Source organism: Choloepus didactylus, chromosome 5 (genome assembly GCF_015220235.1).
Source record: "Choloepus didactylus isolate mChoDid1 chromosome 5, mChoDid1.pri, whole genome shotgun sequence".
In the NCBI taxonomy this organism is placed as follows: domain Eukaryota; kingdom Metazoa; phylum Chordata; class Mammalia; order Pilosa; family Megalonychidae; genus Choloepus; species Choloepus didactylus.
The window spans coordinates 6,412,251-6,437,903 of NC_051311.1; the positions used below are offsets into that span (position 1 = coordinate 6,412,251).

At 48.3% G+C, this 25,653-nt stretch overlaps 1 protein-coding gene across 2 annotated transcripts in view; it reads right to left on the reverse strand.

Moving 5' to 3' along the window:
- Positions 1-793: 793 nt before the first annotated feature.
- The window catches only part of PIP4K2A (phosphatidylinositol-5-phosphate 4-kinase type 2 alpha), a 154,405-nt gene continuing 129,545 nt past the window's right edge, over positions 794-25,653 (reverse strand). For both annotated transcript variants that reach the window (XM_037837838.1, XM_037837837.1), the window contains 4 exons: positions 15,104-15,217; positions 7,320-7,563; positions 5,748-5,851; positions 794-2,961 (listed from right to left, as the gene is read on the reverse strand). In XM_037837838.1, the coding sequence (XP_037693766.1) occupies positions 2,881-2,961; positions 5,748-5,851; positions 7,320-7,563; positions 15,104-15,217 (543 nt within the window). In that variant the 3' untranslated portion in view covers positions 794-2,880. The remainder of the gene's footprint in view (positions 2,962-5,747; positions 5,852-7,319; positions 7,564-15,103; positions 15,218-25,653) is intronic.

Below are 25,653 nucleotides of genomic sequence, written 5' to 3' on the forward strand. Positions count from 1 at the left end.
GGAAATACACACTACGACAATAAATAAGATGCTTTACATTGAAAAAGCCCAGAGCTGTCTGTGGAAGTGGGCTGTGCAAGGGCTGTGGCTCCGGGGCCATGTAAACTGGTGGGAGGGGCGTTTCTGAAATCAGACGGGAAGCTGAGACACCCGTGTGACTGGGTGTGACTCGCACACACGGCAGCAGCTGAGCCCTCGTTGTCTGAGGGGTGTGTGTGTGTGTGTGTATGTGTGCATGTGTGTTCCTCTGTGGCTCAGTTCAGCCGGGTGTGGTTTCCCGTGTTTGCCTCATGTTTCTTGTGGACAAAACTGAGCCCAAGCGAATGTGAAATGTGCATCGTGCTCAGATCGTTCCCTACCATGCCAATCGTGTTAGAACAAATGCGTGTTTTCAAATCAAATGCTACAGCAGACAATGAAATGCTATGAAAAAGCCTTCAATCCATCACTGGTATCCAATAAAGTGTCAAAAAATGCTGACACAGAACCATGGTGGATAAAAATGAAAGGGGTGTGTGTGTGTAAGCCTCAATGATATGATTTTATAGTCACCAAAGAGAATTTTTTTTCTGCCCCTTTTTCAGTAAGTCAATTTTGTCCTGGAAGTTTCTATTATTTACCAATAAAATGTTTGTAGACAGATGACTGCATATCAGCACAGGTCCAAGGCAAAGGCAATACAGAGTGAAAAGATTCAATTTCACTTTTGCTTCTTCAAGGATTAGCACTGAGTATTTAAGATTTGTCTGCAACAGAGAGAAACACTATTGAAACAGAGAAGCAGAGGATTCACTTACTGAGTCATCAAAGTGCTTTATTTAATAAAGCCTTGCCCATGTCTGGAGTGTATTTTTAGCACTAGAAGATATGATGCAAACTTCCTCACTCTGCCCAAATAAACAGTTTGTCAACAGAAATGAACGACAAGAGACCATTACAGACAAAAATAAAGCGTTTTGTAAACTTCTAGAAGCATACACAGATTGGCCACAAAGGAAAGGGTTACTTGAATGCTGTGAGAGCCTTAGCTTGACTTCAGGGCCTCTGTCTTGTCATCTTGGGCCAAAGGACGCCCAGGATACCTTCAGGACACTGAATCTGGTTTGATTCCAGAATGAACGATGGGGGAAAATCAAATCACAGTATCGATGGATCTAGTTACATAAAACACAGATTTGTACAACTATATTACAGTGGCGTTAATGGCATTTGTTGAGATAAATCTATGGCTGGTCGGCCAATTGAACTAGAAATGGCATCGCTGCTGCTTCAGAGACACTGTGATTTGCCACTCGACTGGTGTTTTCTGAAGGAAACCCACAAACATCGCAGCTTTCATAGCCCTGAAGTGAAGTTCCTGGAAGAGGCATTATGGCAAGTGGGTTGGCTGAGTTAGAAGTGATTACTGAAGGGCGGGTGTTTTTTTCCTCTGGAACTGCCTACCAAAATCATCTGTTTTAAACAAAGGTTTCAAAGGCACAGCCTTAGCACAGTGTGCAAGTTGATAACCTGCTCTAAGCAAGTCTAATATTTTAGTTTGAGGCCTTTTGGAAGATACAAGGAATACATGATTAGTGTGGGAAACTTGGAACTTGATTACACGGAATCAGCACAGTTTAGGGCAATGAATTTATGTCACCAGATTTGGGGCATTTTAAAAAATCATTGGGTGGATAAATGTATATCTGGAGGAAACAAAACAACCCTTTTCCTTTTATTGCAAAAGACTGTCTACCACGTACTTGAAATAAAACATTCACTCAAAAACATGACTGCATGATACACCTTAAAATATGACAAACATCGTTCCACCTACGCTGTAAAACGACTTTACATGTAAACTTCAGAGAATCACATGCTGTACATTAAATTTTTAGATTCAAAAATATCCCTGTGTTCCTAATAATGTAAACAGTAAACTGGAGGGTTTCCGATGAAGAGCTCGCCACCGCAGATTGCCACTGGTATAAACAATGGCCCCCCAGAAACTCCTCAGACTCCAGATTTGTGTCCAGTAACAGGAGAACGGAGCGTTGTCACGTTTCGCTCGGCCCCGCGGGGGGGTCCACACCATTGCCCCAAACTATGCACTTTCCAGGGAAGCTTTATTTTTATTTTGTAGCATCAATTCCTATATCGTAACGAAAGAGCGCAACAATGAAGCTCCAGGCGAGAAAAGAGAAGGAGGCGGTTTTCCTGGACGTAATTTACGGAGGTGAAAATGTACAGAGTCACGAGGCATCGGCTTCCGGCTGGAGGAGGGGGAGGGGCTGCCCACCAGGGGACCCCGGCACCCCCTGCCTGGCACAACCACCAAGGGGGACGGCGGGCGGAGTAGAGTGTAACATTCCCAGTGAGCTTTTTTTCCTCTTTTAGTCATCATCATCATCATCATCATCATCATACGAACACTGTCTCACATCTTTCAATGCGAGAAAATGAACTGCTCTACAGTTGACAGGTGGGCCAGCGTGGCTGGTCTGACGTGCATTTCCTTATCCCCCTCTCCTACACGGGCTCATTCATTCATTCATTCACTCACCCATGCAGACACAGCTGGATTCAGAGCTGCTGACACACTCTGACCAAAGCTGGCCTGTTTTAATTAATATATATATTTTTAAATGTACGTGTGCACACACATGCATGCACACGCACACACACACACACAAGAGAAATCAGAAGTAGCTAGAACTATGCCGAGGAAAGTCAGGTAGCCATGAAGCACGTCGTCCCACACCAGTCATGTCGGCCTGAAGATGTAAACAAGGAGGGCTGCCTCCTGCCAGATGCGTCTCCGCGGAGCTCCCCGTCCGTCTTTCCTATGCCAAAGCCGCTGCCATCCTCACGGCTCGTGTCCGTCCACGGTGGCACGGGAGGTTACGTAAAGATGTGGCCGATAAAGTCCAAAAAGCGCTTTGAATACTGTTCTGGGTTCACGGTGGAGATCTCCGCGCCGGCCTGGTGGGTTCAAAGGAAAGAAGTATTGAGTGGGTGTGTGTGAGTTCCGGAAACCCCTGCTCGGTGTTACAGCTATTTCCAGTGAAGCTAAACAGAAAGCTGGCAATTTGCACATCTCTGCAGCCTCTGCTGAAACCCAGCTCAGCACCTCTTGGATATCGTGGTTGAGTATAATCAAGATTCTTATGAATCTGTGCCTGGTGGTGAGGCAAAGACTGGGAGGAACGACACATTTTATCACAAGTTGTGATTGTTGCAACTTAATATACATATTAAGTGATTGTTGCAACTTAATACACACACACAGACACACACACACACACACACACACACACAGCATTAGCCACGTTTTGGGTGTGTGGCTGGCATTCAGAAGTTACAGAGTCAACAGTTTTGCTTTACTGATGAATTGTTGGGACACACCTTGAGAAGGACATAAACATGGACATTTGGCTACAGGGACACTTGGATGACAATGATGGAGGGACCAGGTTAAATTTCTAGGACCCTCTTAGCTGATGACAGGGATAAGTGGGTGAGCGCACAAAAGCAAGGGGCAACTACAGCCGCAAGACATTCTGAGGACAGCTGAGCCGTGAGACGGGCTGGGTCTCAGGCTCTCCTTCCTGACCCCTAACTGGGTGATGCTACAGCCAGGGAGGGGCTGGGGGCTGGTTCCCTCCATAGGAACCTGCTGAGAGCCAGGAACTCTGGCCTCTGGTGGAAGTTCAGCCAGGGGTTTCCTGTGATTCGGTGTCTAGCACTGATGATCAGACTCAAGGTGGCTACTGGCCAACTTCTGGAGCTATGGAGGCAAGAATTCTACTGAGTTACCGCGTGCAGTCCCCCAAGCTCTCACGCCTGGCCAGGGCTGTGGGAGCCCCCAGATGCTCCCCAGGGCAGCCCATCACCGCACTCCTTTGCTAAGAGGAACGGCTCATTCTTGCAAAATGCACACCCTCTTAGGCCTTGTGGCGCATCACAGAGCTGAGTGGGCTTCCTGGAGAGCCACAATGGGCCGTACTTGTGACGGTTCCTTCCACGTCGCCATGGGGTGTGATCTCAGCATGTCGGGGTTCAGCATCCTCACCTCATGTACCCCCTCCTGAGAGCCATCATCAAGGTGAGAGGTAAGGCCCCTTTACAGGTGGGGAAATGGAGATCCCCCGACATTCCCTCCGGGTCAGACAGCTGGGGAGGCTGGCAGAGGGGCCCCCGCCAGGTTCCGTGTGGGCTGCACCGCTGGCTGTCAGCCGTGGGGATGGCCGGGGAGCCCCCGGAGAGCCCTGCCCGCCCGGGGATGGCCGGGGAGCCCCCGGAGAACCCTGCCCGCCCTCCTGGCCTGGATTCAGGATCGGGGACGGGACGGGGGCCTCTGGCGTGTGCTGGTCTGAAGCCCCCACCTGGAGCTCCTGTGGCCAGCGCAGGGTGCTGTGCTCCTTTGCCAACCTGAATTCACGCTCAGGCTGCTTTGCTTTGAAAAGAGAGGAAAGCGCCTCTAACAGAGCCTGAGCGCTCCTAGTTTTCTTGGTTGGTTCCACGCGCTCCGCCATGGAACAGAGGGTCTCCATCCTGAACCATCAACCTGGGCCCACCCACCCACCCACGTGGGACGGGCTTATTATGGGTTGGACTATGTCCCCCACCAAGTTCCAGTCCTAAGCCCCGGCCCCGTGGCTGTGGCCTTATTTAGAAACAGGGTCCTAAAGTGGAGCTTGGTTAAGGGGAAAACAAGCTGGCTTAGGGTGGGACCCCTCCAGTGACTGGGGTCCTGAGGAGAGGAGACGACACAGAGACAGACAGACAGACGTGTGAGGTTGGGGGAGTGGCTGTGTGGACAGAGATGGACAGACAGACAGATGTGTGAGGTTGGGGCAGCAGCTGGTGTGGTGTGGCCACAGCCGAGGAAGGCCAAGGATGACCCTTAAAGTGGCAGGGGGCAGGGGGCAGGGGGCAGGGGAAGCCACTCTAGGGCTCTCAGAGGGCGGGTCCTGCAGGCCCCTTGGTTTCACACCTGGCTTCCAGAACGGCGAGACTAAACATTTCTGTTTTTGAAGCCCCTGTCTGTGGTATCTTGTTGGGAAGCCTGAGGACACTCGGGTGGTATTTAAGTTAAGAAAAAGACCCAGGAAATGAAGACAGGCCTCTCTGGCATCTTTAGTTCATCTGGAAAGCCAAAAGGCACCCACTACACCAGCCTCCGCGGTGGTACGGGGGCGGGCACAGGGCAGGCAGATGGGCTGGGTCCGGGAGTCTGGGGTGGGGATCCCGTGTCGCCCACCCCCTCCCTGGCTGTGGGACCCTGGCAAGTGACTACGCAGGCCGCCATCCTCAGATTCTCCCAAGGACACAAGCACCGCCCTCGCCAGCCTGGTGGAGGGCAAGCCAGGAGGATGTGCTGGAGCCGGGAGGAAAAATCTGTCCTAGAAAAAATGTGCAACTCATATGAGGAAAGGGAAACAGTGCTGTGTGTTCTGGAAGCATCTTAAGCAGGCACAGGGCTTCCGTTGTGCACGTCTCCTGTTCAAGCGCTTAACTACCTTCAGCACTTTCAACCTTAGGCATCTTCTGAGCAAAACCAGCACGGTGTCATCTTCCGTGAGGCGCGCGGGCCTCCCCACCCGAGGGCTGGTGGGCTGCACCCACGGGAGCGGGTCCTGCTGGCAGGTGTGCGTCCACTCAGGGCCCGGCCGGAGGAGCCCACCTCCCGCCCCGCTCGGTCCCCGTGCTGCAGATGCCACCGGGGGCCACGGCCCAGGAGAAGGGAACCGAACCGAGAGACTTACGCCGTGTTTAACGGTTTTTGCAGCGTGGGCGGCTTTCTTTTTTGCGTCGTAATGGGTGAGGATGTCGATAATGGCCATGAAGTACACCTCCTTCCTGGGCGAGTCTGCAAAGGGACAGAGCAGGGGCGGTGGGCAGCGCGCGGAGATGCGGAGGGGTCGGAAGTGCAGGCAAACGAGGCTTCCGAAAAGTTCCCGTCTCTCCCACTACCCTCCTAAAGGCACAGCCAAACCCCTGTCCCCAGCCCTCTCTTGACTTAGAAAAAGAAAATGAAGAACATACCCAACACCCCAAGTCCTTAACAGCGGAGCTCCGAGGGTAGGATTCAGGGCTCTAGTTTTACTTTTTCTAACCTGCATTCTCTTTAATGAATGCATATTGTTTTGGCGGAAAGAGGAAAAAGCTATGTTTAAAATAAAGATGCTATAAAACAAGTAGCACTGATTATGCTAGTTAATCCTTTTCTATCATTAGATGCAACTAATAATTTTTATATATAAATACATAAATATAATTAATTTATGCTAGTTAATGCTTTTCTATTAGATGCAACTAATATATATTATTTATATATATAAATATATATTAATATAATTAATTCTCACTAGATATAATAGTCCTGGATCAATGCAGACATCACCTCCAGTATTTGTTTTCTAGATATTACAATAATTATGATGCTGTTTCAATCACCAACAATAAGAAAAGTACATTTGACTCTAATTTTTGGTGTTGAAGAAACAGCTGGGAGAGCAAAGTAAAAATGAAACAAAATCCAACTCAAACCAACTGGCTGACATGTCAACTGAGATTTTTTTTTTTAAACAATGATGAGCCACCATTTTTATTAGTCAAACGACAAACAAATAAAACAAGAGGCTGGTTTTATCCTGCCTCTGAAATACTCCAGCTTTTTCACATATAAGTGGCCAAGGGAGACTGTGACATTCCTTGAAATCTCTAGTCACCCAGTTATTGAGGACAGAGATGGCTGTGCCCTAAAGAGGGTGCCGCAGACCCCGCAGTGAGGGAGGAGGGCAGAGGGCAGGCTGGGCAGCAGACAGCAGAGACCCCACCCTGGGCTCGGCTTTGGTGCACCTGAGAAGGGCTGCTTGCTGTGAGACACCTGCCCCACACCCTGAGAAACTTCCCCGGGAGGTTCCGGCTGGAACACGTGTGTGTACCTGGCTCAGGTACACCATCTGATTCGTTATGCTCTCGGCTTGTGTAAGAGAAGACCGCTAAGAAAACATGTAGACTGTATGTAGAAATATCAAAACACGTCTTAAATATGCTATCTGTGTCTATAGAGTGTTTGTATATATGTATGTGCTGTACATGTAAAAACCTATGGTCTCACTCTATTCCCTCAGATCACAAAACACAAGGACCTCATCATATTACATCTCGTGACCTTTAACCCACTCTTGCTCCCAAATCGGGCTCTTTGAACCTCAGAGAACGAGTCCTGCAGAGCTGCACACTTTTAACAGGGATCATGATTCCTGGCAGATAGCAATTGCCAAAGTCAAACCACATCATATGTAAAAAGCATTAAGAGTAACTAAGCTTACTTTCGTGGCATTTTATCCCATAGACGTCAATGTTTGGATCAAACTCCCCTGGAGCCAGGGGTGGCGAGCTGTTGAGCGTATTTCCGGGACTATCCGGAGGGGTTCCGACAGGGTGGGTCCCGTCGCTTTCCCCCTCCTCTTCCCCGTCGTTCTCTTCGCACTCCACCTCCTCTTGTTCGGCTCTCTCGACATCGTGAATTCCCACCAGCAGGCTGTAGTCCATGAGCTTTAACTGGGCAAGGAACTGGAGGGGGGAGACAGACATGGTCAGCAATAAAGCCCAAACTACAAAACCAAGAAGAGAAAATGGAAAAACAAGCTCAAGAGAAACACAGGAAGGGGGGAGACGTTGAGTCCAGGGGTGGGAGACGCCAAGGAGAGGTGTGGGGAGCATCTCCTTAGGGTGGTGAGGGGTCTCCAGGCTGGGCCTTGTTCACCCACTCTCTGCCTCCCGGGCCGAATGGCTTCCTGAACAGAAGCGCAGCCTCACCCAGGCGGCTCAGAGCTGGCGCCATGGTCCTCGCAAGGCAAAGCTGGGCGTGGAGCGGTGCCTTTTCACTGCACCCAGCTTGGGTTACACCAGAGGCGGGCAGGAGACCCGGGGGAGGGGAGAGAAAGCTGCTCCCGGCAGTTTCTCGCATGGCAAGTGAAAATGCTTTGGAATTCAGCACACTCCACGGAGACCGCAATGTTATCCGTCACAGATAATAAAAGCCCAAATCTCCTAATCCACGAGCAGACACACAGCGTTGGCACTCTGTCCCAATGGACACGGGGCCAGAGGACGCTGCCCGTGGCCCCTGGGCATCTCCCCACCCCCCCGCTTCAGCCAGGCCAGGAGGCCACGTGGGCTCAGCCCAGCTCTGGGCCTGGCCGCTTGGGTCTGCCGAGTTCTTTTCGACTTTTCATGTCCTGCTGGCTCTTTTATCTTTTCTTCCTTTATTAGGAGCTGTACCCAGACTTGTGGCCTTAAGTGTAATGTTTGAAATAAATTGATTAAAATGCAGATGGAATTACTAAGGGCAAATGGGACAGAACCAAGGAGTTCCCTGACCCCCCGGCTTGTGGGCTCTGTCCCGGTCCCATGTGGCTCTGAGCCGGTGCAGCTGATGGCCTCTGGTTTACTCCGATGGTATTTAGGAAACAAACTTCCCTCCACAAAGGGAAGCAGTAAAACCATTTGCTGAGACCTGCAGGGCCATTTTGATTTTCGGCACCTGTCGGGAAGCCGAGGAAGAATGCAGCCCCCTAAAAGGTGAGGAGGGGTCCCCTGCATGCAGGCCGGGTCTGCCCTGTCTTGGGGAGCTCCTGACGTCCCCAGATGCCGCCAGGCCCTTTCCCTGCCTCCCAGCTACTGGCTCTGCCTCACTGGACCCCCTGGAGCCAGGCCAAATCTCCACGTTTGTTTTGAGTTCAGGAAAAAGAAACGACACAAAGCCTACATGCAGTTAGTTAAATAATGTATAAGAACCCTGTTCATTTAAAACAGAAGCCAGCCTTTTGTGGAAACAAACACAAACACCCTGGTGAGCTGAGCTCGCTCCCCACCAGGCCCAGCCTCAGGGGCTCTGCCACCCACACCCAAAAGGCCTTTCCCCAAAGCCCCCCTTAAAGTAATTATGAGAACCAGCCTTCCACTCCACCCTTTCCCTCCCCAAAGCCAGACGGTTTCTTTCTAGTGGTCAAAGGAGACACATCCTGCACGGAAACCCTGGCTGCCCGCTGCGTCCAGGCTGGGGGAGAAGCCGGGTGCTGCAGCCCTGGAGAGGATAATCAGAGAGAAGATATACAAGGCTGCCTCTCCTCTCTGCCGTCCTGGGCCTGTCACCCACCCAGAGAGCTGGCTCATGGTCACCTGTCCTGCTTGACTCGGGGCACATGGATGTGCAGGAGGAGTACGTGCTCCTGGGCTGGGGTGGGCACGGGGGGCTCTGGGCCCCCCAGGCCGCCAGCGCACAGGCCTGGCGAGAAGGCAGAGAACCTGCCACGTGCTCAAAGCCAGGAGGCAGGGAATTGGATTCTGGTCCAAAGCCCGGGTCTCCCACTGCCTCGTGCCACTACGGACGCAGCAACGAAGCGGCGTCTTCCACGCTGAGCCCGACACGGTCGGTGGCTTCGAGGAGCTCTCGGCGCCAAGGAGCTTCTGGCCCAGGGCTGACCGGGGAACCTGCTTCCCCTGGAGCTCCTCCCCAGACTGGGGGTTGGGGAGACATACCCGGGGAACGGCTGCCTGGGAGGCCGTGGTGCTGTGGCACCGGGCGATGGCCTGGCGAGGGGCTCGGGGCTGGCCCTCTCGGTGCCGCCTCCACTGCCCTCTCGTGCCCACCATGATGCCGGGCACCCACCCCTCGCTGGGGGCATCTCCCTGCGCCTCCCAAACCCCCGAACCAGCCCAGGTCCTATCTGGCTTGCACGGTGGCAGGGGGTGGCGAGAAGGCCCCTGCCATGTGGTGAGGATGGGGGACCACCTGCCCCTCCCCACCTCCTCTGGAAAGGGAAAACCTTTTCATAACCTGAACTTGGTCACGCCGTGCTCCAGCTCACGACCTGTCAATGGTGCCTGAGGCTTGCCGGGCAAACCAAGACCGAGGCGGCCCAGGAGGCCGGGCAAACCAAGACCGAGGCGGCCCAGGAGGCCTGGGGGGTCTGGGCATGCTCCTCTCTGGCCGCCTGGAAGCCCGCCTTGCCCTTCCGGGCCTTGCACCTGCACCAAGCCCCCTCCTTGAACCCCAGACCCTGGCTCCTGGGACGTCCGTGCAGGGAACCTTCCCTGCCTCCCCAGCCAGGCAAGTCCCGGAGGAGGGGCACCTCCAACTTCTCTGGAACGGCACGTGGCTCGGTTGCACCCCTGCCTGGTTGGCTTCGAGTGGCGGGGTCCTGAGGGAAGGGCCCTGTGCCCTGCCCACAGCACCCCTGATGCCCAGTGAGGGCAGGACGGCTTGGAGCAGGTGCTCGGCCTCTGCTGAATGTGCGAGCGGGAGCCTGCGGCTCCTTCCCCCACACCCCCAGCCCCTCTCCTCTAGTAAGGAGCAACCAAAACCCAATGGAAAGAAAGAAAACAGCAAAACAAAAACCTTCCATCCTGGGGAGCACCACGAGATCGGTTCATAACATATCTGTGCTCTCCAGAATGGAGTCGCTCTAACGCACTGTCCCACCATGTGGCTTTCAGGCGCTGACTGTCACACAGCTTCAAGGGTGCTTTACGGACAAAGGGGGGGTGCTGCCTGTGAGGATCCAGGCCAAGCCAGATGGGAATTGGGGCACGGAGTCCCTGGGCCCGCTGAGCCCCGCGTCTGTGCAGGGCGCAGCCAGGCCGGCCTCAGTGCATGTTCGCATTTATCAGACTCCAGTTCCAGGAAGGGGGTGCCAGCACCCAACTAACGAAAGCGTGGTCACTTCCCAGAACTCCCCACCGAGCGTCAGCGACAGGGACAACGTGTCTCTAAGGAGGAAGCTGTTCCAATGTCACCCAGAAAAAAGAGGAAACCCACTGGCAGGAGAGAGGCTTTGCACTCGATGGGCTACGGTAGAAAACAGAAAAGGCCCGGTGCAGACCAGAGGGTACGGGGACAGGCTGTGCCAGGAGGGTGACCTGCGTACTCTTCTTCAATTCAAGTGTCAGGTGACATAAAAAACAAAAGGGTTAGCCATCAGGGGTAGGTGAAGCAAAACCACGATGAGAGCTTTCACACCTGCCAAGGTGGCTGTTATTAAGAAAAAACAGAAAATAACAAGTGTGAGAGAGGACGTGGAAAAACTAGGAACTCTAGGTCATTGCTGGTGGGGCTGTCAAATGGTGCAGCCACTGTGGAAAGCAATGTGGAGGTTCCTCAAAATGCTAAACATAGAACGACCATATGACCCAGCAGCTCCACCTCCAGAGAGTGAAGACAGGGTCTCGGGCACTCACACACCACTGGTCACAGCAGCATGCTCAGAACTGCCCAAAGCAGAGAACCTAAGTGTCCACCAACAAATGAATGGATAAACAAAATGTGGTGCGCGCGCGCGTGCACACACACGCACACACGCACACACGCACACACACACACACACACACACACACACAATGGAATATTACTTGGCCATAAAAAAGAAGTTAGTTCTGAGACAAGCCACAACACGGATGAACCTTGAAAAGCTTATGCTCCGTGAAAGAAGCCAGGCACACACAGGCAAACGCGGTTTGCAGCGCTTATGGGAGGTGACGGGAAACAGCAGATTTGCAGAGACAGAAAGATCAGCGGTTTCGAGAGGATGGGAGAGGCAGAGTGTGTATTTGGTGGATATGGGAGTGTTTTCAAATAAATTTAATAAGAAAAGAAGGGTACAGGTTTTGGAGTCCCAGGGGAGCCTCCGCCCCCCACCTGCGGCTCTGGGCCGTGCCGTCCGTTCCCCTCTCCGAGGCTCAGTTGCTCTCACCGTAAAATGGGAGGCACGGGGAGGGAAGGACTGGGGGGTGGCGTCCCCCGGAGAGACGGCAGTGGCTGTCACACTGGTCAACGATGATGCCCCCGCAGAGGAGGCCCCTGCCCCTGAGACGCGTGGGGACAAGGCCGTGGGGCACCTGCTCCCGTCTTTGCAAACTATTTTAAAGCTCCTCTGCAGGACGGGGACGAAGCACGGCACTAAGTCCCCGTCGGTGTCACTACAGAGTGGGGGTGAGGCACCGCGGGGACCCCAGCACCCGCCCTCTCCCCTCCGATCATCCTTCTAAGCCTGACTCCCATGCACTGATTTTTAAAGTACACAAGACTCCCGAGCTTCAAGCTGCTGAAACCTCTATAATCTCCGCGTCTTCCTGCTTTTCTTAGCAGCCACCTGCAGACCCTCCACCTGCCTCTTCTCCCTCAGAACACCCCACTAATCCCAGGCCTTAACGACTAATTCCTCATCATCTCAGACCCTGGAGCAGTATCTTCCTCGAGACCTGCAGGAGCCCCGGCACTAACTTCTAGAAAACCCTGTGACAAAGGAGCAGAAAAAAGTACACTGTCCTTTGTGAGATATTTAAATAAACGTTATTTCCTAACTTTATTAATAGGTTCGCTCTACTGACTGATCCCCTCAGTCGAGACTGATCAGTTCTCGACACAACTGTGACGCAGAATTAAAATTCCAGTCAGTCTGTTTAACAGTGATGTTCACCACTGGTTGAAAGTTGTAATAATCCTCCTTCGGAACATCTGTCAGGAAACAAAGTCTGAACTGTGCTCTGCATCCGACTGCCTCAAACCCTGATTTGGATTTAGTTGCTGTGTCTCAGCGAAATTCTCGGCATCTTGAGACTCTGTTTTCTCATCCATCAGAAACCAAGAGCATAAGAGCACCCACCCGCGAGGAGGGGTGCCAGGGACGAGAAGGGGTCATGGGTGTGCAGGAAGGCTGAGCTCGACGTGCCCCCCAAATGCTGAGGCCTCGCAGCACCCCACCATCCCAGCCCCGTTCCCCCCACCCCCGTCCCCCCACCCCACCCTCACCATCCCGTTTCCCCCTGATCCCCACCATCCTATCCCCAAAGCCCTCACCTCCCACCCCCCACCCCCATCATTCCCCCAGCCCCACCATCCTATCCCTCATCCTCCCACCATCCCATCTCCATACCCTCTACCATTCCACACCTACCCCCACCACCCCAGTCCCCATCATCCTATCCCCATAACCCCCACCTCCCACCCCCCACTCCCACCATCCCATCCCCATAGGCCCCGCCTCCCACCACCCCATCCCTCCATCCCCCCACCCCCCACCCCCCACCAGCCCACCCCACCCCCACCCCCACCCCTCCACCAGTCTATACTCCCTGCCCCACCCCCATCCCATCTCCCCACTCCTCACCCCTCCCACCCCCCACCCCCATTGCCCCCCGTCATCAAGGCCGTGAGGCCCTGTGACCCTGTGACGGGCGCTCCTGGTGGACGTGTGGTCTGCACTGCGCGGTTTGTGGGTCTCCCGGCGGCTCGATGGGAGCGATCAGCACCAGCCCCCAGGGTCACAATCAGAGCAGACAAACGTGGACCGGAAGGCAAAAGGGATTTTCAGTCCATGGAGCACTTTTTTGGAGGGAAGGGCTCACAAATGTTAAGTTACATCCCACGGGGTGTGAATTGATGTGCCCTGCCTGGCAGGCTCAGGGCAGAAAGGGGTGTCAGTGGTAGAAAAAGGCAGGTAGAGCCCCAGATGACAGCTCTGCTCTCCCCCCTGCAAAAAGGCGCCATTGACCGTGCCATAATAAACTCAGACCTTCAACTTTAAACATGAAATAAGGAAAAACAAAACGGCACTCCAACTCTAACAGTGAGGCCAGCCAGCTCCACGAGAGAGCATGCAACTGATGAAAACAGAAAACAAGATTAAATTCTAGCCTCACTATTAAGAGCAGATGTCAGGCAACTTCACCATAATTACCTGCTTAAAAATTTAATGATGCTTCTGCACGAGTTTCAGAACTACGACACCGTTATCAGCCATTGAGGCTATTTTTTAGTGAAAGAATGCTTTGTGCCCGTCTCCATTTCAACAAACCAGCTAAGTGCGGACGTGAATGGGATTAAACCATCTGAATCCCCTTGTTGGTGACATTATCAGAGACCACAAAAGGCACAGGGGCCTTGCATAGCCCAGCTGTAGATGGAACTGTTTGAGTTTCACGATTTCTGGATCTAAATATCACAGGGCTAACAGCCGACAGAAAAAGAGCTGGATAGTATTTTTAAGGGCTATTCACCATCATTGCTAAGACAATACTGTTCTTAGGATCAAAAATCTTCTGATTACTAGATAAAAATTCAAAAGTGAGTATGTGTATCTGTGGTCCTTGGTTCCAAGTTAGATCAAGTTGGCCCCAAAGCACGTGTGTGGGGAATGCTCCACTGATAACGCATTTGAGTAATAACCACTGATGACTGAGAGAAAATTACCTGTTCATTATTAAAAGACAGAGGAAAAATGTTACATGATAGAAGCAGACACCAGTGTTTAGGTTCTCTTCTAGACATATATACCATGTATGTATAACTCAGAAACTTCCAAGAGCATAAATTTTGCCCCCTGAATTTATTTCTAACAGGATTAAATAAGGAAGTCCAATGGGAAAGCTACAACACCTTTACAAGAAGCAAAAAGATAGAAAGGCACTTTTTAATTCTTAAAACAATGCTTAAAAAGAAAGCTCCATTATAGAATAAAAGCTCATTTCGACATAGTGTTTTCTTTCTCCACCACCCTGGAGACCCTGTGGTCTGTCCCCACGGCGGGGCAAGGCTGGCTCGCTGGACCCGGTGAAGCTATTCGTAGCCCTGGGTGGAAACAGTCCAAGCAGCCAGCAATGGAGGCTGGATTTCCCAACTCTGGGAGCAGCTTGGATGGAGAACAGCCCAAATGCAGTCACTAAACATTTGGTTTTGAAATGCTCTTTTGCTTGATAACAACAGACCACCCCGACCCCTGCCGCCTCACTGGCTTCCGTGGGCAGCTCAGGATCACAGGTCACCCCACAAAGAGTAAGGGAAACTGACGGGAGGACGCTCAGCTGGAGAAGCCAGTGATTCCTTTCGCTCGCTATCTGAAGGCGAGAGCTGTGCACCCAGTACATTTCTTTTTTAAACCAGCTCACATAATATGAGGTGTACGCATTTATATCTGATTTTGACAATGCAGAAAAAAATATATGTATCTGTGAGTCGGTCACAGATTTAAACAGACGGTTTTAAAAAGCTCCTGAAAACCAACAGTGTTGACATTTACACAACTGAGCTGTTCATTACATTGATTTTTCTTACCTCAACATCCTTTTTAAGTTTCTCCAGGAACACCTTTTTGTTGTTGTCATCAATATAAATCTTTTGGCCTTCGTTAATGAAATCATTATCCTTTAATGTTGGCAGTTCTTTGGCCTAAAACAAACAAGGAAAAGAATAAGAATGGAGCTTGAATCAAAACTCTGGAAATTTGAGCTTGCCCTGTTCACCGCGGGGGGCTGCGGCCAAGGCGGGGAGATGCGACGCGGCCAGGAAACCGCCAGGGGGCACCGGTGAGCCGCGACGCTGGACGCGCTCCCACTGGGATGGCCCCTCAGGCAGGCTACACAGGAGGGGATTGTGTGACACATTTCATGTTTTTCTTAGAGCCACTTTCCTACAAGTTATCGTCTAAAAAAGAACTTATATTTTTGGAATAATTTGCCAGGAACCCTCAATTTCCTAACCCAACCCAACCACACCCGTCACCCCACTACTTTTGCGGGCTGGATTTATGTTACAAATTGCAGGCTATCTTGTCTCAGAAAAGCCTCACTTGTCGTCATTTTATCTAGCTTCTGGTCAGGGGGACATGCAGCCCTCTAGAGGTCAGCCATCTGCCCGTCCTGCCCACACACCCCACAAGAAGGAAAGTCTGTTCTCATTTGGACAAAGCCCAAGAAAAATGTCTTCTTTGGATATATGGCATATTAAGATGAGAACTCTACACTTGACAAATAAATACCAGATTTAGCTGGTAAGAAAACTGCACTTGCGCTGACGAGGCAAAGTAAATGGGTCATGAGTAGAAACACACTTTAGCTTGTACTGCAGCACAGCTTGGAATACAGGCATATCATTTAAAAATAGTGTGGATTTCTCCATTCAACTTGGTGCAGCCCACCATCAGTGTGAGCTCAAAACCAACCAAATCCCCGCCCACATTTCCGCTAGCCATGGTTTAGCTGAAATTGGCTAACATTTCTCTTCCACAGGAGTTGATAATCTAGTTTGGGAGAAAGACGTGAAAGCAGGGAGAGAGGAAAAAAGGCAGTAAGAGAAGGTAAGATGCACAGAAAAAGTAAGATTCTGGGGGAGACACTGAAGGATAGATTGTCAAACTCTTTTATGCTGAGTCAGAGCCTTGAGGAAATAAAATGCAATGCCATTCTTCCCCAAATTAAGGATGGGCCTGGTAGACATCTCCTAAATCTGCCATTAATAAATAAAAAGTAACAAAATAAATGTAAAACACACACACACACACACACAAATCTTGCCTGTGTAGACGATAACACGTTCATACTAAATGTCGGTGTCACTGGCACGGCCTACAGAGGTTCTCTCCTTCCCCCGGTACTGGGGGCCCAATGAAGGCTCACAGCAAATGAAACGCAGCCTTCTGCAGTTCAAGGAAACTTATTCAGAGGGCAGGAAAAAGATAAGCACTGCCCCAAATATACAACTGGGAGCCACGTCCACCCACAAAATCAGACCGGATGGAGGAGGTCTGCAGTTCTCCAAGTAGTGACACGGCCATTTCTGTCTGTGTTTGGGCCTGGGAGTGTTTGGGCAGCTATGGGTTAAGCTATCTGCCTAAACCCCACAGCTCACTTTATACCTGAAAGAAAAGTGGGATTTTTGTTTTTGTGCAAGGAGAGGAAGCTGAAGGCAGGACGCCAGACCCGACGGGGCAGGAATCCCATGTTAAATCCATGTTGCGATGCAAGTTGCATTCACGAGGTGCTTTGAGGTCACCCAGCAGAATGACCTCCAGGACACGGAACATGTAATCTTGCCTCAAAAAACTCTGGACAACTCGGGACTGTGTTACTAAGCTTGCTCAGTACTCTATGGGTATCAGGGACGTATTCAGATGGGACCAGGTTTTAAAAAGGGCAACCACACTGATCAGAAGCTCAAGAGCTTACAGAAAGGTGTGTCCAGGTCAGCTGCTAGACAGGAAACCCACCCTGCCTAGGAGATGCCCAGACCCAGTGTCTGCAGGTGGAGGGCACAGAGGAGCACAGAGCAGCTACAGGGTTTTGGGGTCATGAACCCTGAGGTTCCAACCCTGGTTTCACCCCTTCCTGGCCAGGGACCAAGGGCCAGTTCCTGAACCTCTCCAGGCTCAGTTTCCTCATGTAGAGGGGGACTGGCAGCTGCCACAGTGTTCGGCTCTCAGTGCGCCGTATCATTGCCTCTCCCTACAACTATTCTCACCCCCATTTTACAGACAAGAAGACTGAGCTTAGAGATAATGTAATTTAAGGTTGCACGGCCTGATAAGTGGTGAGCTGAGCTGAGAACTCAGGCATCCTGACGCCTAACCAATCTGCCATCATGAAGGTTTTCTGAGAATTTGGCCAGAAAACAAGGGTGATACATTTAGGACAGTGAATGGGATTTATCATCATCACCATCACCATTATCACCACCACCACCATCACCATGATCACAACCTTTATCATCATCCCCAATATCACCATCACCACCATCATCACAACCATCACCACCACCATCACAATCACAACCATTATCATCACCGCCATCATCACCAACACCATCATCACCACCATCACCATCACCATCATCATGACTGCCATCACCACCACCACCATCACCATGATCACATTTATCATCATCCCTAGCATCACCATCACCACCATCATCACAACTATCGCCACTGCCACCATCATCACCACCATCACTACCACCATCACCACCACCATCACCATGATCACAATCATTATCACCCCCACTGTCACCATCACCACCATCAACACAACCATCACCACCACCACCACCATCACCACCACCACCATCACCATGATCACAACCATTATCATCACTCCCACTGTCACCATCACCAACACAACCATTGCCACCACCATCACCATCACAACCATTATCACTCCCATCACCAACACCATCACCATCATCACAGCCATCATCATCACCATCATCACCATCATCACAACCATCACACCACCACCACCATGATCACAACCATTATCATCACCTCCACTGTCACCATCACCAACACAACCATCGCCACCATCACCATCGCAACCATTATCATCACTCCCATCATCACCTCCATCATCACCATCACCATCATCACAACCATCACCATCAACATCACCACCATCACTATAAGCATTTAATACATTATAGTTATTGTACTTGATACTGGATCTAAAATCAGTACTACAGGTTGAGAGACTGTATACAAAATACTTCCTTTTAAAAAATTTTGATTAAATTAAGTTCTTTTCTACTAAGAACCAGGAGACAAAAATGAAGTCATTCGACAATGATGCCCCTCAAGAAAACCCGGTTGCTGAGCCTTTCTTTTTATCTCAGTATATTCCCGATAGTGAGCAGCAGAATTAAAAGGACACCATTTTTAAGTGAGGGTGGTGCCTACCTGTCAATCAACGAGCTGGGTAAACTCAGTAATAACTGCTCACCACAGGGACGTGTGCAGAGCAGCCTGGAGAGCACCGCGCTGCAGACACTGCGCTGTCTGGACATGGCCTGGCTGTCACTGGGCCGGTTCTCTAGTGGGCATCTTCAGGGCCCCTCTGGCTCATGCCGGAGCCCCAAGGAGAGGGTGCCTGGGTGCTCTTGGACAGCAGCAGCCCCTGCTCAGCATGAGTGGGTCATGGGTCTACTGCAAATCAAGCTCTCCTGCCAGCTTTGTGGGAATGGGGACCCCTGTGTGGGAAATGCAGTAGGACACGCTGCACCCGGAATGTAGCAATCCTGCTCTCCTACTGTTCAAAGCTGAAAACCAGCAGGATGAATGTCCTGCAGCTTCTAGGCTGGGCTGTGCCCCTGTGGAAGCCTGTGGTCTGAGAACAGACCAAATCCAGGCTTGCCCATGTGCTATGTCAGCATCCAATTCCCAGCTGTGTGGCTTTGGACAAGTTACTTAACCTCTCTGTGACTTGGTTTCCTTGTTGTGAGGATTACAGAGTTCATGCATGTAAAAGGCAGAGGGCAGACACAGAACACCTCAAGGCGTCACAGAACACCACGGGGAGTGCACAGGACACCTTGGAGCATGCATAGAACACCAGGGGCGTGCACAGAACACCGCTGGGTGTTCAGAGAACACCTTCCTGGGCATTAGTTTGTTTCCCTTCTGCTTTCCTCCTTCCTGCCTTGCAAAAAAACAGGCTCTTTAATCTTGGGATATCAGTGGCCTAAACCGTGTCTTTTCCCGGTTTATCTGGGAGCCCTCGCCAGCCTCCTCCCTCCCCGGAGGCCTGTCCTGGCTCTCTGCGCCGGGTCCCACGTCGAGAGGCCACTTCCCGTTGCACTTCATGCATCAGAGCGTGGGGGAGCGGCACGTGGGGTCGGGCGCAGCCGAAGCCCTACACCCCTGCTCTGGGGTTCAAACGCCTGCCCCCAAACCTCAGACGTGAATTCTCCTGGCTGGAAAAACCTCGGCGGTCATCTGCCAAAGCGACTCTAACAGGAAAACCTCACTGCAAACACCTTTTTTTACTGAAACCCCATTGAGAATAAAGTGGCTGCATGATGGCAAACTGGGTATGTTAAATTGTTGGAGTCAGGAAGCATCTAAAATTTATGATATTTATTAACATGGAATAAAATTCAGCGAATATATATATACAGCCAAGGAGAGATTTGCTGCCTTGAGTATAACCTCAATTTTCTGTGGGTTCGTCCTTCTAGGGGAGACTGCTGCAACGGTGGGCTACTAAACAAATGCTCTTTTCTCACCCAAAGCAAAGTTGCACCCACCGAAATTGCAGGGGCCAGAAAACATGAGCAAAACAGTATGGGGTTGGGGAGTCTTTGGGAACATTTAACTAGCAATGAACTGTGAAAAGAAAATCGTTTCAGCACAAACATTTCTTCCCCCGTTTGGTAATGCTGCTATTGGGGGAAAAGTTTCGGTTTCTCTTAAGGTACAGTATTTCAGAAGCTGTCCCATGGCAAGTGCACTCATCAACAGTGAGAAGCACCTCGGTGGGTAACGACACTGGTGACGGGCAAAGGAGTCTGTGTGGAAGTGAAACACAAACGGACACGGCCATTCACAAATGGCCGTGAAATGCTACTTGCACCCTCAACGGCTCCAGAGCCTGAAGAATGCTGCCACATGGACAATTTTTAAAACGTGAAAAAAGCTTCTGCAAACACATAATGACTTATAACCCCCTAGGGTTCAATAGGAGATATAAATGATCTCTAAGGAGGTCAGAACTAACAACTAAAAAGTTTAGAGCATTCCTTTTTAGAAATGAGAATACGTCTCTGTGGACAGCTCGGCCAAGATCTGTGCAGAGAAGAAAACTGCCAGAGAGAAATCAGGGTGTTTCCTGAGGGCAGGGGACTCTTGCTTTCCTTCCATCAGAATTGAAGAGAGACCAAAAAAAAAAAAAAAAAGCTTTCCCCTCTAATGTGAAATCACTACTTACTTAGCGCTTTGTACTTACAAATTCAAAATTACTAAGACCATTGACAGAAACCCTGAAAACAAAACTGAAAAATACATGTTTTGCCAAAAGGATTTACATTTTTTATTTACTTCAAATGGAATTTAGCCCATATGTATTCTTTCTACATTATTTATTTCACTAGGTTTTGTGATTTGATGTTTAATTGCTGTCATTTGCGTGGTGTTCAGTAACGGTGGATATTTTATGGCCTGGTAAATCAGAAATTATATGGAAATTCTATTTTAGTGAGATTTATAGATTGAATTATCTTTTAGTTGACCCCTAAAAAGTTATAAAAAACAGAAATATTTAAAATCTGTATTTAGTGTCCAAAACACAACTTTAAATGCACAGAATTCAAACCAAAATAATGGATTTTATCACTGTACACTTCTATTAAATTGTGCAGAGTCCATTATATTCTAAATTGCCACTAACAACAGGAAAAAAAAAATACATGCATATAAAATGCCTGCAGTCAATATCTATGTCATGCAGAGCCAAGTTTTTATCATTTTTGTCTGCATGGAAATCATACCAGGAAGATGAAGTGGCCCCTTGTCAGACTTGAGTGTTTAAAGTAAACAGGATTTTGGCACCAGAAGGTTACAATGCAAAGGATAACACATACGGCAGTACCCTGTGATTAAGGGCCTTGCATTTCAGAAAGAAATGAATTTTTGCTTGATGTGCTCATTTGGCAGCGCATTAAAAAAAAGTCTAATTGCAATTCTCGCTGTCAAAGATTGTTGCCTGGTATCCCTTTGATGGGCTGTGACTGGGACACACAGGGCTGAATACACAACATGAAAAATACGTGCTCATTATTGTCATATGTCAGGGAACACTCATGTTCCTGATTTACTTGTTTTTCCAAGCTCACTTAAATGAAAATAAACTGGAAAAAAAAAAAAAAAGAATAAATCCCCTTTTGCCAGGCTTCCCAAAAACTTCATGAAATCAGCATCTGTGGGACTGAAAAAATAATCCAGAAATATCTGTATAAGGGAGAGAATGTTAAGTAATCCTTATGTTGCAGCTGGGATCGAGATAAGTTGATTGGATGACATCATATATGTGGTATCAATTTTGCTTCTCAAAACCTCCAAGTCACAAATTTGATCCATGAAAAGGCAAATTGGTGACCGTGGGTAAAGGTCATACAGAAGCAGCAAAGATAACAGGTGTTTTCTCAGAAGAAGAACTTGCAGCAACCTTCCCTGACAACACGAGTAATATCTCTCCAAGTTTAATTTCATGGCTTAGACAACGATCTACAGGTCACTAATCACTTCCAATATCCTGCCAGGTACCGGGGGGCTCCGGGCAGCACGTCAGCCTTGAGCACCTGGGCCAGGAGGGGTCAGGATACATGTCCGTGGGGCTGTCAGGGCACAGGGCTTGGCAGGAAGGAGTCTAATACTACCCTGTCTTCTCAGGACCTAGGGGGACACTTAGCCTCTCTGCTGAGCTTTTAAACTTTTATCTTTCCCATCTGTCTGGTGAGAGGAAGGGCAGGGGTATGTGACAGTGTTTTTGACAGTTTTTAAAATACGATGTGGCTGTGCCCAAGCAGGGCTGCCTTTGTCCCCCAGCCCCGTCGTACCCGAGGGGAGCAGAGGAAAGGAGTGTTGTATCAAATATGCCTGTGCACTTTTTCTGTTCTCCAAAAAAGCACACAGACAGGTGGTTGGTTCCACACCCCCAGGAGAGTGGATGGGTTAAAATACATGTTGTCTTTTTTGAGGAATCTCCTTTGGAACACTGGACTCAAATTTTTTGTTTATAAATCATGTTTGTGAAATTTGAGCATGCAAACATGTATTGTTATTTATACATTATCATTATACACAAATATTACTGCTATGTGCAGTTTAGAGCATACCTAAAAACAAAACCAGATAAGGTTAAATATTTTTAAGTACTTCTAACACTACAAAAACCCTCTTGCTTTCATTTAAAATGATAATTTTCTTTTTTTAATGGAAACACTATAATTAATTTTTTTTTTTTTTTTTTTTTTTTTTTTTTTTTTTTTGAAAATTTTGCTTTGCTACTGAGTTTTTTAAAGTCCAGCTCTAAGGTCAGTAAATTTTGATTCTTTGATTTTAAAGGCTTTCACTGCTGAATGACTGGTAAGTCCAAATGGAGGATGTGGGTTACTGGCCATGTTTGTGGGCGTCATACTCATATTCTCAACCCAGTCCCCCAGTTATGGAGGCAGAGGTTTTAGGTGACTTTTAGATGGTAAAATTTTAATTCCCTGTAAACTTTGAAACTTACTGGAAGGTATTGCATATTTAAACTCATAACAAATGGGTTTAAAACCCGTTGAAACTTTTTGGCAAGATTTCTAATAGGCTAGAATACTCTATTTCCAATTTTTGAGTGTACTGGTAAGAGTTTTCCGAAGTGATACAGTTACTTTGTTTTTGGCAACAAGATCACAAAACAGTGGCAACATTTCTCAACCTCTGTTTTTAAAATACTCTCTTTCTAAAGCTTTAGTTTCTCTCACAAAGCAGTTACTTTCTTTCTTACCATCACGCCTCACCTTTGCTTTGAAAGAAGGTTAAAGTGAGTTTGTTTGCTGGGCAGCTTACTACGGAAGGCTCTTTTAAACCTGCAGAGGTCTCCACCTTTGGAAAACTTGTCTTTTTGTAAAAGAAGAGCACGTGATGCATCTTTTAGGTTCTGCATCTTCCTTAAATATGGCTGCTCTACCTTTGCCTCTCAGCCACACACACTGGTTCTTTGAATATTTGAAATAATATAGCAAATACCACAAGCAGAGAAATATTAGCATCGTCTTCTGTTTTGTGCAGCTACAAAGCAAATTTCCCAGGCTGTGTAATTTTTGCTGCTCCTCAAGTCTTCAAATATTGGCCGGTATTTCCCATACATCGTCCAACAGTGTTCGCTGACAAAGGAATCTGTTTGAGTATGGTGCCATTTTGGTTTCTATGGACTTGCAGACATTTTTCCTTGGTAGGAATGACAAGCATTTCTCCCGTGGTTAGTAGTTACTCTTTTGCTATTAAAAGAAACCTAGACAAATGCTTCTAGACTTTCATTATTCAATTTGTAAAAATATGTGGAGTGCCAAAGTTGGTAATTTGGTGTTGCAAGATGTTAAACATCACTGAAGAATTTGCAGATACTTGTCTTCAGGTTCTGAATGCTTAATGTTAAAATGACCTGCCCATTTCAATAGCTCCGTACTATCATAGCCAATCTCCCTAGGCTTTCTGTACCCTTAGGAAGGTGTATCATTGACACAAATGGATGGTGGCCGACCTTTTGAGTTTCTTCTCGGGGATTTCCATTGTTTTTATTTTGTTTTTCTCCCTCATTTTTTTAATTGAGATTTTTCAGATACCATAGAACTATCCAAAGATCCAAAATGTACAATCAATTGCCCATGGCACCACCATACATGTGTTGATGTTGTGCATCCATCAACAAAATTAATTTTTTTTTCAATTTTCAGAACACTTTCACTACTCCAGAAAAGAAATAAAGACAAAGAAAAAAGGAAACTCAGATCCTCCCATACCCCTAACCATGGCCCCTCTCCATTACTGATTCATAGTTTTGGTATAGTACGTTTGTTACTGTTGATGAAAGAATGTTAAAATGCTACTAACTATAGTGTATAGTTTGCAATAGGTATATATTTTTTTCCCTATATGCCTCTCTATTATTAACTTCTAGTTATAGTGACATACATTTGTTCTAGTCCGTGAGAGAGATTTCTAATATTTGTATAGTTAATCATGGACATTGTCCACCACAAGATTCACTATTTTATACATTCCCATCTTTAACCTCCAACTTTCCTTCTGTTGACATGCATGACTCTGAGCTTACCCTTTCCACCACATGCACACACCTTTCAGCACTGTTAGTTAATCTCAATAACGTTCTACCATCACCCCTGTCCATTTCCAAACATTTAAGTTCACCCTAGTTGAACATTCTGCTCATAATAAGCAACCACTCCCCATTCTTTAGCCTCATTTCTATATTTTGGTAACTTATATTTCATTTCTATGAGTTTACATATTATAATTAGTTTATATCAGTGAGACCCTGCAATATTTGCCTTTATGTGTTAGCCTTATTTCACTCAATCTAGTGCCCTCAAGGTTTCTTCATCAACCCATTTCTTTTAAGGGGGTTTTCTTCACACACCATACATTCCGTCCTAAGTAAACAATCGTTAGTTCCCCATATAGTCACGTATTTATGTATTGAGCACCATCGCCGCTCTCTATATAAGGAGATCTCCGTTTCTTTCCCAAAGATGGAGGAAGAGTCAAAGAAAGCAGGGAGGCAAAAGAAAAAGAGAGAAAAACAAATAAATAAAGAAAAAGAACTTGATAGCTATAACGCGACAAAAGGAAAGACAGCACTAACCTAAAGTAGAATAAAGAGTTAGACAACATCACCAATGCCAGGAGTCCCATACCCTTCCCCTCTTCCCCACCCCCCATATGCATTTAGCTTTGGTATATTGCCTATGTTACATTAAAGGAAGCATAATACAATGTTTCCGTTAATTATAGTCTCTGGTTTGCATTGACTGTATTTTCTCCCCAATCCCACCCTATTTTTAACACCTTGGAATGTTGACATTCATTTGTTCTACCTCATGTAAAAACATATTTGTACCTTTTATTACAATCCTTGAGCACTCTAGGTTTCCCTCAGTTACACAGTCCCAGTCTTTATCCTTTGTCTTTTGTTCTGGTGTCCCCCATGGTTCCAGCCTTACTCCTTCAACCATACTCACAGTCATCTTTGTTCAGTGCGCTTACATTGCTGTGCTACCATCTCCCAAAACTGTTTTCCAAACCTCTCACTCTTGTCTCTTCCTTTCTGTCTGCAGTGCTTCCTTTAGTGTTTCCTGTAGAGCAGGTATCTTGTTCACAAACTCTGTCGTTATCTGTTTGTCTGAGAATATTTTGAGCTCTCCCTCATATTTGAAGGACAGCTTTGCTGGATATAGGATTCTTGGTTGGCGGTTTTTCTCTTTCAGTATCTTAAATATATCACACCACTTCCTTCTTGCCTTCATGGTTTCTGCTGAGAGATCCGCACATAGTCTTATCA